The 20,672-nt window shown below is 37.7% G+C and overlaps 1 protein-coding gene across 2 annotated transcripts in view; it reads left to right on the top strand.

The window, feature by feature from the left end:
• The window catches only part of myo18ab (myosin XVIIIA b), a 210,286-nt gene that overhangs the window by 172,623 nt on the left and 16,991 nt on the right, over nt 1–20,672 (top strand). The window contains exons 36-41 of one of the 2 annotated variants that reach the window (XM_073480333.1): nt 6,584–6,700; nt 8,196–8,279; nt 14,273–14,410; nt 16,375–16,560; nt 16,734–16,873; nt 18,638–18,682. In XM_073480333.1, the coding sequence (XP_073336434.1) occupies nt 6,584–6,700; nt 8,196–8,279; nt 14,273–14,410; nt 16,375–16,560; nt 16,734–16,873; nt 18,638–18,682 (710 nt within the window). The remainder of the gene's footprint in view (nt 1–6,583; nt 6,701–8,195; nt 8,280–14,272; nt 14,411–16,374; nt 16,561–16,733; nt 16,874–18,637; nt 18,683–20,672) is intronic. The other variant, XM_073480324.1, reaches the window with a different exon arrangement.

The following is a 20,672-nucleotide window of genomic DNA, read 5'->3' as shown; positions in this document are numbered from 1 at the left end:
TACCCTCATTCTTACCCTCTGTATCAGTGAGGATTTATCTGCTTGTGCTTTCTTTCCTGTCTGTTTAAGAGAAATTATTGATTGTTGAAATCTAATTTAAATAAGATATGGCACCTTGAAAAGTTTGACTGCCAATTTCGGAAAGGTGAATATTATGTCCACAGTGCAGTGAAGGGTAAAGATAATTGAGTTCAAAGCTTCAGGTCAGAAGCAGATATTAGGAAAAGGGGTATAGATGTATGTGTGGATGGATAGCAGAGGATATCAGGATGACTTCTGCGCTCCCTCATCTTCAAATGATTTTAATCTTTTTTTTACCCTCTCAATAGAAAGAGGCAGTAAGTGCGGATGCATGTGCTCACTCACCGACTGTCTGCTGTTTTCTAAATGTATATCTGTTTCTTAAATGACCTGGGGAAGCTCATTGGAGTCAGGTGTGTACCACCAGAATAATTATATATATATATATATATGTATATATGTACAGTATATACAGTCGCAGTCAAAAGTTTACATACACTTGTAAAGAACATGTATATCATGGCAGTCTTGAGTTCCAATGATTTCTACAGCTCTCATTTTTCTGTGATGGAATGAGTGGAACACCAACTATTTTTTCACAAAAAATATTTATGAAATTTGGTTCAATAATGAATGTTTGTTGTTCACCTCAGGTGTTATTGATAGCCATCCAGAAGCTTCTTGATTCAACTAAATTTGTTAGCTTCCTGGCACAGATGTGTTTCTTCAGCACAGTCCACATGTTCTTGATGGGGTTCAAGTCAGAACTTTGTGAAGGCCATTCCAAAATTTTAATTCTAGCCTGACTGATCCATTCCTTTACCACTTTTGATGTGTGTTTGAGGTTACTGTCCTGTTGAAAACCCCCAACTGCACCCAAGACCCAATCTTCTGGCTGATGATTTTTGGTTTTCCCAAAAAAAATTGGAGATAATCCTCCTTCTTCATTATTCCATTTACTTTCTTTAGAGCAGCAGATTCACTGGCAACAAAACAGCCCCACAGCATAATACTACCAGCACCATGCCTGACAGTAGGTATGGTGTTCTTGGGGTTAAAGGCCTCAGCTTCAAATTTTTTGTTTCATCTGACCACAGAGTTTTCCTCCAGAAGGTTTTTTCTGTGTCCATGAGATCAGCAGCAAACTTCAGTCGAGCTTGAAGGTGCTGCGTCTGGAGAAAGTGCTGCTTTCTTGCACGGCAGCCTCTCAGCTCATGTTGATGTAAAACACACTTGACTGTGGACACTGACATCTGTCTTCCAGCAGCTTCTAATTTATCGCAGACTTGCTTTTTGGTGGTTTTTGGTTGACTCTTGACCATCCTGACCAATTTTCTCTCAGCAGCAGGTGATAGTTTGCTTTTTCTTCCTGACTGTGGCAGTAACTCAACTGTGCCACTCACTTTATATATATAAACATGTTTGTACAGTTGATCTTGGGACCTGTAACTGCTTTGCAATAGCTCTAAGTGACTTTCCTGACTTATTCAAATCAATAATGTGCTCTTTCAGATCAATGCTGAGCTCTTTCCCATGACTTTCCCATTGTAATGTTTGTGGCTGAGTCTAATGGGTGTATAAAACAAGCTGTTATCAGTCAGAATCATTCAGAAGAAGTTAAGAGGCCAAGGTACAAAGTATTTGATTCACACAAATACGTGTATATACAGTCCCCTCCAAAACTATTGGAACAGCGAGGCCAATTCCCTTTTTTGCTTCACACTGAAAACATTTGGGTTTGACATCAAAAGATGAATATGAGACAAGAGATCAGTATGTCAGCTTCCATTTCCAGGCATCATTTGTGATGAAACACTAAATTTTTAGGTGAGCAAAAGTATATGAACAGGTAGACTTAAAATAGATTAGAGTAAATAATACTTAATATTTAGTTGCAAGTCCTTTGCTTGCAGTAACTGCATCAAGCCTGCGACCCACTGACATCACCAAACAGCAGAAATAAAGGAATTGGCCTTGCTGTTCCAATAGTTTTGGAGGGGATTGTGTGTGTGTGTGTGTGTGTGTGTGTGTGTGTGTGTGTGTGTGTGTGTGTGTGTAATTTATATACACACACACACGAATACCACAATGTATAACTACAGTTATAATCAATCAATAAATTGTAAGCATGTATTAATTACATGTAAGTGATACATTAAAATACCTTAATGTAAGATAATATAATAGAGACTGATACATTTGTCAATGATTATTTAGTTGACAAATGATTTTTTTTCAGCTGATATTACTATTACCATATTCTATTCTTACAAAGGAAATGGACAACTTTTCAACCCCACCCACCCCCTCAGAAGAGTGAAAGCAAGGTTTATAGGGAACCAATCTATATGCGAATGGTGTCATTTTCCTATGGCCATTTCACTGTGCAATTAGTATTTCCTCTAGAATGATAACTAAAAGCAAGTCTATTACCACTTTACTACCACTTTAAAATGTAATTTCTATTAATTACATTTTATTTCAACAGTAGGGATGGGAGGATGTAAGATTTTATGGTGGATTGTGATAAAAATCCATAAATTGATCTTGGTGAATTTCTATTGTCAGGATCATTGTGAATCAGTATAAACGTGAATATCCTCACGAGTGACTTGAAAAAGCCATCTAGCTCAATAACTTATAGTCCTAAATAAATCAGGAAATCTGTGATTTCCTGATTTATTTTGGATTGCCACAATCACATTGATTGCACATTGTATCCCCGACAAAAACATTTCAAACTAATGAACAACAGGGAAATAAGGTGCCCACTGTTTATTTATGTTTTATTTATGCAGGTGGACCTCATGGTAATAGTTGTTTGACTGTTTTTCACAAAAAGGGTGTGTGTCCTCTCTGTATACAATAAGATTATTTGCTCCTTAACAAGATGTAAGGAGAAGTGATCTAGATTGTTTCAGTGCCATTTCAAGATTTATTAACACCTCTGTAGAACTAGAGGCTTTTCTGTTTATTATCACAAGTAGCGTCAGCTTTAACACAACACTTCCTAACCGTCCCCTGTGGAGATTCCTTGTGAACCAATAAGGGTTATGTTTGCAATCAAAATGCATTGTATTTATCATTGAGCTTTAACAAAGGTGTCACATGTATTTCCTTCCTCCCAAACATTAACAAAGCTGATTTAAAGTATTTAAAAGTATTTTGAATCCAGCATTGTTTGCATTCATGTTTACTAGTCTGCAGTCTAATCTTCCCTTCCTATGTTGGTGCATTGTTGAGTGTGATTGGCAGGACTGTCTCACGACATCACCTGCGTGCATGTGTACATGTGTGCCCTCATGGACATGCATGAACCAGCTCATTAAAAAAAAAAAAAACAGCTTCATAGAGCTACTGGAGCTCAAAACATTAAAGTCAGTATTAGACCCTAGTTGCCCACTTCAGTCCCAATAAAATGAAGCAGCTTTTGGCCCTGGACTCTTTAACTTGACAGTTATTTGGGTCTTTGACTTTATCTCAGTCCCTATTTTGGCTTTGTTTCACATTATTAAAAAAAAAAGTATTCCTGTATACTACTAAAGTATAATATAGATTTCATAAATGCAGGTTAATTATTTTCAAAATGTTGTTGGTCCGTATAAGGTGGAAAAGGAATACTGTAGAGATAAGATGAACGTGTCAGCAGCTGTTTGTTTTGAAATGGTGTCTTTGAGGATGACCTCTGCAGCACACAGCCAGCCTGCTGGGAATGTAAAAGGCTTGGAAAACCGATGACAGAAATGGTTATTGCGTGAATGGAGTGTTTTTGATGCAGCCTCGGCCACATCATATACTGCAATTCAACAAAAGATAAAATCATGCAAATAACATTTCTTTCAAATGGTCTGGCATTTTTGCCATTCTCCTGCCGTTCTATTGCCGTAATTGCAGTGTTTTGAGAAAATTGTCTTGCATGTTTTCGACAGCTTTATTTTTCCGGAGAACCATGGCAATCTAAGAGAAAAAAAAGGGAAAAACAAAGAGCCCTGCCACGTAATTGGGTTGAGATTGCACTGACAGCCTATTGTTAAATGTGCTAAATGAAAGTTTGATGCTGCCAACAGTTGCATCCATCACAATATTTTTCCCACTTTGCAAAGCTGGAGCTGCTTTCAAAGCTTTTATCAGCCCTCCGTGAGGCCAACGGTGGATCCAAAAAAGGAAAGCGTGATATGTAAATGAATTTGCCCCAGATTCCTCATGGATATTTTTAGTTACTGAAGTACAACTTGGTACATCTCAGTAGTGTGTGGTACTAATAAAAATAGATAAGTAATAAATAAGTCTTACCCTCATAATCAAAATCCATACTTTGAAGCAGTCTTTTGATTCAATGATTTGGGTTCAGTCTACATCCTGTTTGGACTAGACTTAAGAAGATGGATGCAATGGTGTCAGCTCTGCCGGTCCCTGACTCCTCTCATTTTCTTGCTAAGCATAAATGGATTCATTAGCCTTTTCACATAGTCACATTAGTCATAATTTATTAATCAGTAGTCCTGCGCCACCAACCTTTCTCCTTCTTTTGTGTATTAACTCAGTCATTACAGAAATAGGATTGCTTCAGCACAGTCCCTCCCCTGAGCTGAAGATATGAGGCAGTCGCCACAAGTTTTTTGCCTCTAATTGGATAACCTGGTTTTGACTAGCACCTTCAATAACTCCTGTTGGCCCAGTGATCACAGATGGACTGTGTATGAACAAATTAGGGTTCCTCTGTGCACAAAGTGGCACACCTACAAAGTCAAAGCATGTCTCCAGACTGACCATTAGGTCACATTTTACAATTCTTTATGGAGATGGTGCAAGGAAAATGTATAAATAGCCACACCAAAATAATTTGAGAGCCTTAGTTTAGAATTTAAGAGTACAAATTAGATATTTGTGGGCATTAATTATTATAATTTTTCCCATGACACTTGCCAGGCTTTATAGGATGGTGAGTTTTGACAAAGTCTATTCTTTTAAAATAAGACTGCCTGAAGTTGTTCTAGCACCATGACATGAACAAAAATTCTGTCTATTTATTTTATTTATTTATATTTATATGAGATCTTTTAAATTTTGTGCAGAGTGAATTTCGATTACATTCTCATTCTTACACAAAAGTGTATGATATTGTAAATGTATCTGTTACAACTCTGAGCATTTCTATAACGTAAGTTGCTAAGAGAACTGCCATATGTTGTTGGAAGAAGGTAAAGCTCCAGTCAGTGCCTAAACAGAGGACATTGTATCCTACACCAATAAAACTGGCAATGACTGGTTTGCAAGAGAAAATGTGTGTTGGGCATTATCCAACATTTTTAAGGAATTTATGGTAAATTCACAATAATAAAATAATAATGATAGCAATTATCAGATATAATTATTAATTATATTAAAAAAATAAGATCTAACTTTACATTAGATCGCCTTGGGAACACCACCCTTGAAGTAGGGAAAGATAGCCAATTCATTGATTCAGTCCCATAAATTAGTACTAAACTATCAGTTTGGATCTCTGATTAATAATTACCCAAATTAACAGCCAAAATTGCGATCAACACCTTGAAAAGGTTGCAGGATGTTGGAGTTCTTGACGGAGTAAATGTTGGCCATATTGACTCTTGTACAATATTAAATAGACAGCATGTAGTTCAAAAGCCTTTTATTACACACAAATTATAAACATAATTAATCTAACTAAAGATGTTCTTGTCTGTGTGGATAGATGTAGTTTTAAAATTACACTCATCAATTTAAGTTGAGCTGATGTGCTTATAAAATTGTAATATTTTATTTAGCAAAACTTGATATTTACAGTATATTTCCCTGTCTTCATGTATTTTTTCCCATTGGAAATCCAATCCCATCGCTTCACCCAACTGAAATCATCTTACACAACAACACATCAGTATTATATAATGTGCTGCTGATTAGTCACTTTCCTAACACATGCAGTCATTGACTATATCAGCTATCACTTAAAATGGTATGTGTAGTGTGATGACAGTAAATCAGAGTCACTTCCAGTCCAATTTATTCTGAACTGTAATTTTTGTGACTAGCAGCTCTTCTTTTCTATTCTGGTGGGTCGTGATAAATGATGTTTGTCTCTTCAGCAGACCTCTAGATGCCTAGCTCCAAAAAGCTTTTCTAACTCGTGATGTATTGTAATTAATAAATATGTCCCCTTCACATTTCATGCTTGGTCATGTCCTCTTCTACTAGAAGTACTTTGATAGACAGACGTTACTTTTCACACTTACAGATGTATGACCAAGATTGGTGTCTCATCTCTGGAAGTTGCAATTACCTTTCTGCTTCAAAAGTCATAATTGGCTACAATGCAAAAGCATTTGACCTACAGTATTAAAGAAAATGTTTGGAGAACTTGACTCTTTGACCCACAGACCCTATTTGTAGGATTTAGATATATTATTTAAACTCCCTATCTGTAAACAAAGGTTTTGATGAGAGAACCAGCTGCAAATCTTTGTCCAATTTGTCTGACACAGTGACCAAACAGCTGGGTTCATCTAATTACAAATTGTCTTGATTTGTCTCTGTCCATCAGCTGGAGGAGCAGCTGAGTCGTCTGCAGAGAGAGAAGAATGACCTGCAGTCCAGAATGGAGGAGGACCAGGAGGATCTCAATGAGCTGATGAAGAAACACAAGGCTGCTGTGGCCCAGGTCTACTTTTTTCTGTCTGTTTCATATACACAGTGAATAAATAGTCTTGAGTGTGCTACTGGAATAATTATAGACCTGAAAAATAAATTTGTCAATTAACACTTCCATTTTCCTCTGCAGCTTTATGCTTAAAATTATTTTATTTGATTTTAATATGAAATCTACTTCTACCTAATTTTTCTGCCTATCATATTCCATCTCACAACTAATTTGTACAGGCTCTACTTTGTGATCATTTTAATATAATAATAAACTATGGCATTGCAAACAACACAAACTGAATGAGAACACATTGGCATTGAAACACTTGTATTGAAAGTAATGGCACTAAAAGTAGTTCCACTGAAAAATATAACACAGAAATTAAAAATAAGTTCATTTTATTTTGATATTTTGTGTACTGTGATGTGTATTTCAATAACAATCCTCTGATTTCTTTTTATGTCTTTTTTCAATGAAAAGTGTTTTTTTACGCTGTCTGTATTTTTTTTCAGTGTCACTGGTTTTCAGTTTAAACATCACAAATTAAAGCTACACAGTTTACTAAAATGTCTCTCTGAAAACATTTGAGGTTAGAAATAGGCCAGTTCAGGCTGGATGGAAATTTGACTAACTTCCATTTTTACTTGTAAATGGTCTTCTTCTTCTTCCCTGCCCTTATTTGGAACATTATAGCATACCTTGGCATGTTACCACTGCCTGTATGTTATATGAATATTGTAAAGCCATTAGTGTGACTGTGTGTCCCGTGACCCACGAGATAAACAAAGGGGCCCACTCATAGAAGAACAGCTCTACAGTGCTATTAGAGGTCAAAATAGATATTAAAACTGAATAATCCATCATGTAACAGATGAATGACATTGACTGGTTGTATGATTTTCAATTAAAAGCAAAAATTGTCCTGATATATCAGTAAGCTGTTGGAATATTCTGCATTTATTTTCATGTCTCCAACCATATCATGTCAAAGGTGTCAAAAGGCAATCTCAAGTTAATTTGTAAAAGGTAAAATCCCTGAATCAATCTTTACATTGGATGTTTAAACACAATTCATCTCTGATCATTGAATCATTTCCCCATTAGTATCAATGTAGCTGTATATGCAGATGAGCAGCAAGTGGAAATAAAAGTAAAAGCTTCCTTTCTGGCACTGATGGAATGATGAGTGATCTGCCTCCACTGGCTCCAAATGAATCCATCCTTCTTTTCTAAATTGAGGCAGCTGAATTCCCAGTGGGATTCAGAGTGCTTCATCTATTATAAAAAAAAAAAAAAGCGCACTTGATTCTAATATTTCACACGGGTCACTTTGAAATTAGATTTATTTATATACTTTCACCATAATGTCGCTCGGATGTCATCATACTTTTCCTTGATCATCCTGGTAATTTTTTTTGTTTGGTTTTAGCTTTACAGGTTGTGTATACTCTGCATACTGTAGTATCATGTTACTCACTGACTTTTCTTCTTTCCTGTGCTTGTGTGGTTTCAGTCGGCCCAGAACCTGGCTCAGATCAGTGACCTCCAAGCCCAGCTGGAGGAGGCCCTCAAGGAGAAGCAGGATATTCAGGAAAAGGTAGATGCTGGCTTTCGGGTCTTAGCTTAACGGTGATTTGACAGGGACAGCCAGGTAAAATTTGTAATTTTTGTCTAAAAGCACAGTAAAACAGGTAGAGAGAGTTTTGACAGTGTAGAACGAGTTGAAATGTATTGATGACTGAAACTGCTAAATAAAAAATGAAGAAAAAAGGTGCTGAACAAATAAACGCTCTATAAATAAAATAAACCTTCCATATTAAAATAAATAAATGCCTGAAAATTTTAACATTTACTCTATGAAATATGATCCAGATTCATTCATTCAACCTTTATATAAATCTCAGAAAATCATTGAGGGCAAGCCCTCATTTTCAATGATGTCGAGAGTACAAATAAAAAAACAGAATAGGTGCAAATATGTGATATCAAACGGAAACAACGAACATAATCACAGAGCGAGTAAACAGAATGGGTACATAAAAATGATAACAGATAAGAATCAATATGACAGAATACAAATAAAACGGAAAAAAGTGCTTGAAAATGTTAAGAAACTGCAGCAAACGAACATGACACAACACAAATAAAACTGAGGTGCATAAAAGATAAATGGCAGACAACCATACAGGACAGCACGTAGTTAAAAACAGTTGCATTCAAATGCTGAGTAGTTTGAAATCAGAGTATTAAACTGACCCTATAGGTATAACTGTATCAAGTTTAAATGTATGTTGTAAAATGTTCCAAGTGTATGGAGCACTGAAGCTGAAAGCAGTTTTCCCAAATTTAGTGTTTACCCGGGGAACATTATATGATCACTAGAGCGTGTTGAATAGTGACTCTGTGAGCAGCTTAATAAAGAGCTGATATATGGTGGCATGTTGCCCTTCAAGGCTTTGAAAAGAAACACAAACCAATGGCTGTAACGTCTTACTGTTAAAGGTGCCCATCCAACTTTTTCATATTGAATACAATGATGAGTGGAATAACAGTCACCAGTAATGAATCTGAGGGCGGAGTGATTGAACCCAGTCTAGTGGAGTAAGAGTGGAGACAGAGGCCTGTCTATAGATAACATCACCATAATCCAGGACAGATAAAAAGACAGCTTCAATGATCCGTTTCCTACAGAACATGGGGAAAGTAGTTCTGTTTCTGTATAAATAACCATTTTTTTTGTCATGTTTTTGTTAATATGAAATTTAAATCTGAGTTTCTGATCCAACCAGATACCCAAATATTTGTATTCAGAAACCCTTTCAGTATTGTGTCTTGTTAGAGTGGTAACATGCAGACCAGTGTCTGCAATATCTCTGGCTCTAGAGAATATCATGAATTTGGTTTTGTTTGCATTGAGCACTAATTTCAGGTTAAAAAGAGAATCTTGCAGTTTGTCAAAAGCTTCTTGGAGAATTGTCATGGCTTTATGTGCAGTTTTAGCACTGGATTGTATCATCAGCATAAAGATGGGCGTTACAATTCGTTATAGAAAATGTAATATTGTTCATATAGATTGTGAATAAGACAGGACCCAGTATTGAACCTTGCGGAACCCCTTTAGACAATGGTAAAAACACAGAACGATCATTTCCTACAGTCACACATTGTTGTCTATGAGACAGGTAGTCCTTGAACCAATTACAGGAATTACAATCAAAACCAACATCACTTAACCTCTGTATGAGCAAAGCATGGTCAATAGTATCAAAAGCTTTTGTAAGATCCACAAAAAGGGCAGCACAGTATTTCCCTTTATCAGATCAGAGTCCTGGTTGTAGCTACCCCCACAACTGTCATCATTTTTTTTTTCTTCTCCCAAGACTGTTTCACCTAGTCCCGGCCTACTGTACTGTTGCCTTGGAATGAAGCAGAAATGCAAAAAGAAATATTAAAAGAAAATAAAGAAATGAAGAAGTTTGAGGATATAAATACTGGCAAAGTGCGAATAATACAGAAATAGATTAAAACATTCATAAATAAACTTGAAAATTCAATGGAAAAGTAAATAAATAGGGTAATTAATACAAAGTTAAAGTACACATAGAAGCATATTAAAACCAATATCAATTGAAAGGTTATCAACAACGTGCTGATTTGGATTTTGACTGGGAAACCTCTCAGCCCTTTTTTTTTTCAGGACAACCCCTGGAATTCATAAAATAGCTGTCCAAGTGACGAACTAATTATCGGGCAGAAAGCCTGATTACTGTAGAGACAAACAGTACCGCTAGAAAAGATTTTAAGTTAAGTGCCCCTGTTGTGACTTGCTGTAAAGTTACTGTTGCGTATCTGTTATTTGTGTCAGGCAGGTGAATTCCCTGTAAGTTTGTGAAAGGCCTCAGAGTAGGTCCTCCTTGTCTCATGGTTTTGGGTTTGAGAGCAGCCACTCATGTGGAAGACACTAGCTTAGCTTACTAGTGTGTGCGTTGCATGTGGTGTTTTTATGTTGTTATTATATAAATTGGTAATGAGCAAATGGTTGAGCCAAAGTCAGTAAACATTTAGTGCTTCCATACTGTTGGGCAAAGCCAGAATATGTTAAATCTCCCCTGCTGCCACTGATGGTTATTATGTTTAATTGATGTAGGTGAATCTCCCTGCATTGAAATATTTGTGACCAGGAGCAGGGACACACCTGAGTGCTGTGAAACTCTGGAATCGGCTAGACGCTTGTAAACATAGATGTAACTGGCTAACATTACAGTGCTATGCACAAAGGCCCTTTAGCTGTCGGAGGGATACGTCGTTCCACACATGCCTGGAGAAAAAGAGATGAGCCACTATTCTGTGATTTGTGTGAAGCATTGATGTTTGAGCTGAGCGAGGCTAAGCTCAAGGCAGTTGTGTATCTTGCTTTAAAACTCTTTGTTGACAACCGACACCTTGCCAGCCACGCCATCTTTGAATTGTGACTTAACACCTCTGCAAAGCAACAGGCTTTCAATCATAAAGACCAGATTCTGTAATCTTGCCCCCTGCTGTTTCTCTGTAGCAGTTTTAATGACTGAGAGTTGTATGACTTCTATGTCCAGTCCTTCAACATACTTTTGAATGCAAATAACCAATTTAATCTTAAGATCAAGCAACACCTCTTACATCTGCTTCTAGAATAACCATGTACATTTAAATCACTCCTCAGTGTATCTGAATACACTTAAAGTTTGAATTATTTTTGGGCACAGAATTAATTTAGAATTGGCCTTTTAACCCTTTCTCATTTTTAATCTCTTGATATAAAGAAATGTTGAAGACTCAGTAAGCTTATAAGCACAACTGAGAGTAAAATCTTAAGGACAAAACCCCTGGTTAAAGCCCAGGTGCATGGTCCTCCATTTGAAGTGCAGAGTTAAATGAAGTGACCAGATCTAACTCCAGTAGAAACTGAATGGAAGTAAAAGTTACTATTTTATTGACAGAGTTCTTACACAGAGATGATTTGATAGTTTTGACCCGTTCAGTCTATGACTAATACTGAGTTTAAGGCTAAAAAGGTCACACCTCAATGACACATGTATATTGGACAACTGAGAATATCTTTGAGGGCCATGATAAACCTAAACCACCCTATCACTTGTTTCTGCACTATGTAACTATAGTGAGAGGGTAGGATCGCAGCGTTACATACATGTTTATTTCAAGATACAAGTTTTCAAGACATAACAACTTGAGTAATCAATTTGAGGATGAAATAGAAGAGAAATAGAAGTTATAGATTTAACCTAGGATTTTTTGATATAATGAGTAAATTCAAACTTTCTCCTTTGGCTCGTCACTCAGTTGATTGAATGATGGCACAATCTGTTTGAGGTCTTCTTCTGTGCAGATCTCTATTGTGTTGCCGAGCACAGCTCCACTTGTATTTATATCTACTTGGTCCAAACGTTTTATTACTGGACACAGTGTTGGAGGTGGAGCCCCGTTCATTCCTATGAAAGCTGCTCAGTGGTGTTTTGAAGCCAAAAAGCTCGACTTCCTGGCTATGAAAATACCTGGATCACCAGCCGAGCTGGCTAACTTCTGGTTTAGCGCCTGGCTAACTTGAATGGGGATAAAATAATTTAATCGTGCTGCTCTTCTAGACATTCCAAATGTTACTGGACCGAAAAACCTGTGTAGACCTGCTAATTTTAATGGAAAAGCGGTATTACAGTATATTAACACCATATTAATATTTTGAGCTATAACTTTTATCTTACATACAGGTGTAGAATGCCAGTAGTCAAATCTAACTGTTTGTTAGACCTTTATACAAACGGTAGTGTCACATTTTGTAAATTAATGCATGCAATATATTTATTTATTTACGTTTTTTTTTGTTATTTTTTTTTTTTCCAGCTTCTTAAATATGAGGATTCTGAATTTAAACTAGATATTAATTATTTATTTTGTGTGTGTTTTTTAATGACAATCTGAATATGTTGCTTTGGGGTGTGGGAAATAGAGATGGGCATCCTTTAATTGTTTTTACATTTTGATTGATTATAATTAGTTATTGTTGCCTAAAGAGCTTGAATAATAAAAATGTATGATGGCTATACGACAGTTTGAGCCTAATAATGCAGGGCCTCTCTCTTGACGGAGAAGGTTTTTTCTGCTGCAGGTTCAAGTGAAGAATTGCATTTACAAACTTGCATGAATGTGAAGCACCACTGTAGCCCATTTCCTTTGCCTTAGCACTCACTGGTCTCTTGACAAATACAAGCCTTGATGTAATTAATGTGTCATTCAAGCAGGATTGGCGCTGGCAGTATGTGATACAGATGGCCAACTTGGTTTCCTAGCTCAGCCAAATAATAATGCTGAAAATGTTAGTGCTGTCATCCTCATAATGACTGCTGCTGCATGAATCATTTTCCCCACAGCTGTACCTGACAAATCAAACTTAGCCAAAAAGAGGGGGATATTACACCAGTATGACAAGGGACCACCTGTGCAAGGGATATGTTATCTTATTATAATCCAAGCCCTGCAGTCTTCCATACTATGACACCATCTGAGACATCATTTGTCTCCACTGAGAGCATGAGAAAATCTTGAAACTTCTCTTTAGCCAGAAAAACATCAACCACTCCCCAGGCTCTCCATTTTTTTTACCAGCCTCACAGGTTGTCTTGTGCTACTATAAAGTTGTAATGTCATGAATATCATATTGTACCCTACTTTGAGGAATTTAAAGTCTTTCGTTCTGAAGTACCATATTTTCAATTTTTTAACATCAGCTACATTTCCTAACGCATCAATGTATGTTGTTATCTCAAAAGAATTGTTATTTATTTGCTATCTTTCCAAGTGAGTTGAGAAGATTGACCCCACCCTCATCCCTTTGAGTGGAGTACAGAGTTGAAGTCAAGATGTGGTTAGGCCAGCTTAGCATAAAGTATTGCCCCTACCAAAGTTTAGAAATAAGCATACCGACAACTCTAGACCTCACTAATTAACACTAATCTTATTTGTTTTATCCGTACACAAACAGAAATGTTGACATGCGACTGAAGGTGTGCAGCTTCCTAGACTCCTTACTTTAGGGCTCTACGATGTGTCATTGTGACCCAAGATGCTAAAGGTTTTTAATGCAACCAAATGCAGCAGGGGGTTAGCTCCCTCAGTCAGAAAAGGGGAATTTAATTCTCGAAACATGAACTCGTGTCTTGAGTGGTTGAATTGAGAACCTAAAGACTCACTCTTGTGCTGTAATGTGCTCAAGTAGTGTAGTAAATTGTATGCACAGTGTAGTTCAGCAAACACATGTGCCAGAGTGAAGTTTTTAAGGGAATAAAGGGGGCTCCGCTCATTAGGATTAACAGCTGTAAAGAGTTGGATGTCGTCTGCATAGCAATGAAAAATACTATGCATTTGAAATGAAAATGAAAAGTAATGGACCCAAGACAGAGCTTTGCAGCACTCCACATGGACTGTCTGCTCTTTGGGATGAGAAGATCTGAATTGAGACAAAAAGCTCAGATTTTATTCCAGCCAATGGGTGCCACTCATGAGTATAGTAGCATAAATATGTATATGTTTTTGTCTTAGATGCAAGCCCTCCAGAGCCAGCTGGATTTCCAGGAGCAGTCCATGGTGGAGAAATCTCTCGTCAGCCGGCAGGAGGCCAAGATCCGTGAACTGGAGTCCAAGCTGGAGTTTGAGAAGACCCAGGTCAAACGCCTGGAGGTGAGAGCTAAAGACAGGTGGAGGAGTGCTGGTGGGTGGTGGAAATGTACTGGGGTCAAAGATCAGCTGCAGAAATAGAACAATAAAAGGTCATGATTAACTAAACATAAACTGCACCACATAAACATGTACTGCAGCTCCATGAAATTTCAGACCACTGCCAGTTAGATAAAACCATCCCTTCTTTACTTTCTCCTCTAGCTTGAAGTTACTCTCATTTGGCAATACCATTTCTTATTCTGTCATTTTCAAATTACTTTCAGATTTTGCCTGAGACAAAAAGCACAAGTTAAGGATAGAGGTTACCATCTGCATGGGAGAAAATATAAATCCTGTTCCACCCAATGATATATTTTGCAGGTTCGGTTTAGTAATTACTAGCTGTACAATGAGCTCACTGCCAGAGACACCCCCTCTGCACTGTACCCTATAAAGTCATAACAAATATATTCATCTATACATGTTTATTTATTTAAAATATCTGGGTTTCTTGCCTGTGGTGAAATATGCATTTGATGTATATTTGGAAAATGTAAATGTTAGACTCATTTTGCCTTTTGGTTTGCTTTTTATGACTTCTTCCCAGCAAAGAAACCTGAAATGTGTGAATATTCCAGGTGATCTGAGTATTACAACTCATCAATGCTGGAGGTAGCAGAGCTCAATCAATACAGATGTGATGAGGCGGCATATAACACCCACTCTATTTCACTCTATGTGAAATTTGGACGGAGCTGGTTGCTAATGCAGAAGCTCACTCACTGATAAAGTATGCTGCTGGCATTGATGCACAGACTGAATACAGACAGATACACATTTATGATCAAGTTATATGTACAGTCATGGTCAAAAGTAAAGAACATGTATATCATGGCAGTCTTGAGTTCCAATGAGTTCTACAGCTCTCCTTTTTCTGTGATGAAATGAGTGGAACACAAACTACTTTGTCACAAAAAAATTAAAAAAAAATCAGTTGGGTGCTTTTGATATCCATCCACAAGCTTCTAGTAGTCCTCTGGCTGAATTTTTAACCGCTCCTCTTGACAGAATCGGTGAAGTTCAACTAAATTTGTTGGCTTCCTGGCACAGACTTGTTTCTTCAGTCCACATGTTCTCGATGGGGTTCAAGTCAAGACTTTGGGAAGGCCATTCCAAAACCTAAATTCTAACCTGATTTAGTCTTTCCTTTATCACTTTGGATGTGTGTTTGGGATTATTGTACTGTTGGATCACCCAACTTCACCCAGGGCCAAATCTTCTGGCCCAGATCCACTGGCAGCAAAACAGCCCCACAGCGTAATACTCTACCAGCACCATGCCTGACAGTAGGTATGGTGTTCTTAGGGTTAAAGGCCTCACCTTCTCTCCTCCAAACATATTGCTGCTTGTTGTGGCCAAACAACTACATTTTTGCTTCATGTGACCACAGAGTTTTCCTCCTCAAAGTTTTTTATTTGTTCATGTGATCAGCAACAAACTTCTGTTTAGCTTTAAGGTACCACTTCTCGAGCAAGGGCTTCTTTCTTGCCTGGCAGCCTCTCAGCTCATATTGATGTAAAACACACTTGACTGTGGACACTGACATCTGTCTTCCAGCAGCTTCTAATTCATTACAGACTTGCCTTCTGGTGGTTTTTGGTTGACTCTTGACCATCCTGACCAATTTTCTCTCAGCAGCAGGTGATAGTTTCGTTTTCTTCCTGATTGTGGCAGTAACACAACTGTGCCATGCACTTTATACTTACAACTGTTTGCACAGTTGATTGACGGACCTGTAACTGATTTGAAATGGATCCAAGTGACTTTCCTGATTTATTCAAATCAGTAATGTGCTCTTTCAGTGACTTTGTTGTTCTCTTCTGTTGTTGTTCTGTATACAGCTGGCTCTACATTATCTCACATACAACCTATGTAAAAGTATCAAACTGACTATGTTGGTGAACCTTTTCTCTCTTACTGCACAGAGCCTTGTAGCTCGTCTTAAGGAGAACCTAGAGAAGCTTACGGAGGAAAGAGACCAGCGCAGCAGCAGCGAGAATCGAGAGAAGGAGCAGAACAAACGTCTGCAGAGACAGATCCGCGACGTCAAAGAAGAGATGGGTGAACTTGCTAAAAAGGAAGCCGAGGCCAGCCGCAAGAAACATGAGCTGGTAAGGATGTGACTGACTTTAATGAGACAACTTGCTAACAATTGTCACTGACCAAGCAGTAAAGTCAGACACTCCTGACATTTTATAGGAGCCTGCATCCATCAACAATAAATCAGCAACATTGAACAAATCAACCATTGGTCCTGATCAGCTGACTCTTGTGTCATTAATAGGAAATGGATATTGAGAGCTTAGAGGCTGCTAATCAGAGCCTGCAGGCAGACCTCAAGCTGGCTTTCAAAAGGATTGGTGACCTCCAGGCAGCCATCGAGGACGAGATGGAGAGTGATGATAATGAAGACCTTATCAACAGGTATAAAAAAAAAATCAACTCCCAGGTTTGGAGCTTCCTGAAGTCCCAGAAGGTGGAGGACTTATACAAAACAGAGTGTAAACAAAGAGAAGGGAGTCCAATAGCCACGTATATAGCAAATATTTACACTCGCCCAAGGAATAATTCAGTCACTAGAAAGACACCATTTACAGCCCAATGTTTATTATATTAAAGGGCACCTGTGCACAAAGGGTGCCAAAAATCTTAGCTCAAACACCACTTACTAGCTTTTTCAAGTTGTCATTGTGATAAACCCGCAGTTGTTATTGTGACGATATTGCTAACCCCATTGGCTAAAGACCATTAGATACAGTTGAGAGGTCCTGAAAAAGCTAGCAAGTGGATGTAATTTGAATTTTCTACTCCAGATATTAACAAGAAGAATATTTTTATATCTGAGAATTTGAGGAATTTGTCACATTTTCCCTGTGCTCTGTGCAATTACGCACATTTTGAAAAAGCAACACTATGACATTAGATTTAGTATACAAACATCTGTATTTTGCACCATCTGACTTTATGTAGTGCATTATATGTATACTTGTCACTCTACACTCTTAGACCATCTACTTGTCACCACTCCTCATTTTAAATCCTGTTGCCTGGTTCAACAATGCCTGTACAGAGACCACACAACAATCTGTGCTCACTAGCTGTATCTGGCAACCCATGCTATAGCCATAACTGTTTGGTCAGAAGTCCTGGGCAGATACATAAATGTTACTTGCCAAAAAAAGATAGTTCTACTCTCAATTCACAAATAACAATTTGTCATTTCTACATTTCTGTTTGTATAGAGATTAAATGATCAAGAAACAGCATTTTAATTGAAGATTAGCTTTCGAGGTGATGCAAGCTGTCTTTCTGAACACCTTTAGACAGAGCCAGTCTAGCTGTTTCCCCTTTTCCAGTCTCCACAGATGTGGTATCCATTTCCACATTTAACTCTTTGAGAGAAACCAAAGAGGCATATTTTCTTATTTAAGTTGAGTTGATTTGTTTTTTCTTGTCATGTATCATACCACCACTATTATACATGACCAATGATAATTTCAACAATCCAACCAAAGCCCTAGATATTGAATTACCTGGTAATTTATTACTCTTATTGCACCTCTATTGCCCTTCTCTCTCCTATAGACGGCAGTTACCCCAGCTAATGTCTGGCCCAGCTTCACAGAGATAGAAAGCAGAAGGGATAAAACAGCGAGGGAGTCGGTTAGTTGCACTAAAATGATCATAGGGTTCATGATAAAGCGATCCAAAGGTAGTTCTTTTTCAACACAGTCAGACTGTGTTATTTACACCCAGTAAAACGTCCTGTATTCTCTCTGGGGCGCCATGTAAGAAAATGTATTCACTCTCTGAGGTGCCTGCTGAGCCTTACTGATTATTCTTCTCCCTACAGTAGCAGTAAACAGCTCTGTGAGTCATTAGAATACACTCTGTAAGGCTTTTCCACTCTGATGCAGGACACAAGATCAGGATAAAATGCCATACAGAGTAAATGCCCCTAAAAACAAAATGCATGCAGTACAGTTAATTTGCCAAAGGGAAAACTGACTTATTATAACGCCTGCTATGACATCCATAATTGTTATTATATATAAAATTATATTTTTAGGCATCATTGGCATTTGATGTATTATTTTTTATATAATTCTTATTTCATGTTTTTTCTTCTATTGTCTTTTGTTGTTTTCATTTCTTGTCTGTCCCTCCACCCATCATCATCACGACTAGTTTGCAAGATATGGTGACAAAGTATCAGAAAAGACAGAACAGAACGTGAGGAACTTTTTAAATTTATTTTATTTTATTTTAGACCATTTCTGGTCCACTGGAAATGATGCAGCATTCTACAGTCTTTGAACGTTAAGTCTAGACATTGATTGTGGAGAGAGAATTTTTTCTCACAGAGTTTTTTCCTGGATTTAGTTTCAGTCCAGTTAGTCCATCACTCCTGTCACACTGTAGAAAAGAGCTGATATTTAAAGGAAAAATCCCCCCGACAGAAAAAATAGAAAAGATATTTGGAATGCACCTGGCACTCTGGTCCAGTTTTGTTGTTCAGTGACTTTGCTCTGATTCCTGTGATTATAATCTTTTTTTTTTTTTTTTTTATTAACATCAGCTTTTGTGTCAGGCCCTTAGAATCAAAGGCCAATGGCTCAGTTCCAGATGCACACATGTTCAACAGTTCAAACAGGAAGAAAGGCCTAAGGTCCCTGGAGGAGGCAGAGATGCAGTAAATCCAAGGGGGGATTTTCCTTTGTTGTGTAAAGGCTCAAGGATGATGCATCATCAACAGTGCTCAAAGATTCCCTCATAACCCCAGTTTACTCCACTCATGACTGCATGCCCTCACATGCTGATATGCATGAATACCACTGACAATATGTTACTTGAGCCCCTGCATGAAACAAGCTTCCCTACTCAGATTCCCTGTGTGGTTAACCACTTTGCAAAGCTTTAAACTGAGAGGAACAAGTGCGATGATCTCTCTGGTCATCCCCCTAGAGGCCTAGATCTTCCTCACAGTTCTCCCTTATGTCGCTGAGGGGTACCCAGCTGTGTTTACGTCCTTGTCTTGGTCTGAGGGCATCGTGTTGGACACGTCGGCAACAAGTCATCCTCTCACTCCCCAGGCCCTCTTAATATTTCATCGACCCACTCTAGGGCTGGTTGTGAGTGGGACTCGGCGGTGACTGCCCTCCTGACAGGAGGAAAAAAGAGTGTGATCCTCATCAATCTTTGACTCGCACTTAATAATGCAGAACCCTCAAATGTCTTACAAATAGCTGTCTTGCTCACCAGACAAGTAGCACACACATGGTAGTAACCTCTGGCTCCCAGCCGATCCAGTCCCCTGTCAGTGTTTGGTTTTCTGATAGTGAGGATTATTCATCACAGCTGGAAAGTGCAGGATTTTGTTGAAGAGACCAAAGTGTTCTGATTTGTAATGAGCTGAAACACTGCCACATTTGAGTAAAAATCAACATGCATTTCAGTTTTCATTTAATATAAATGATGTAGCTATACATGTAGCTAAGTCTTTTTCTAAAATACATGAAATTATCGCTGAAAATACATTGTTTTTTTCTGCTACAACATACATTTCTGCTCTGTAAATTATGTAGCCAGAGTTCTCTTTTGAGCACATATCAGTGTTTATTGAATAACCCCTAACCTACAGTATAATATACATGTCTTGTATTGCACAGTAGCTTGTTCAATGAGCTAGCAACATCAACCCAGGGAAAACGTATGGTGAGTTTGCAGGCTAGACAGCAAATCAACAAGACAGCTATATTTGATTTTTACAAGCCAAGTTTATTTATACAGTACCATTCAGACTCAAGGCAATTCAAAGTGCTTTAAAGCGACATAGAAACACATTAGAAATAAGACACTAAGAACATTTTAAAATTGCATTTAAATGAATAAATAATAAAAACAAAAGGGAAATCATAACCAGATGGTTACAGATTTTAAAAAGAAAATGATTGCACAAAATTGCACAAAACAGCAAAACAAAAACACACAAATCCATTAACACTTATTTTGTGAAGCGTGTTAGTTTGACCAATACAAAACCAAAATGACATGAATACAAACTAACCCAGAAAATAATGATTCACATTTAAACAAGCATCTCCAACAAAGTGGCAGTAAAATTTAATTAATTGTCTGTTTCCTCACTCCATAAAAGTCCCTCTTGATTTTGTCAATTCGATATTTAATAGAAGGCTGCTCCTCTGTACAGCAACAGTATAGA

Source organism: Pagrus major, chromosome 2 (assembly GCF_040436345.1).
Source record: "Pagrus major chromosome 2, Pma_NU_1.0".
NCBI lineage: Eukaryota > Metazoa > Chordata > Actinopteri > Spariformes > Sparidae > Pagrus > Pagrus major.
The sequence above is the reverse complement of the archived record's forward strand: the minus strand, read 5'-3'. Positions and strand labels throughout refer to the sequence as shown.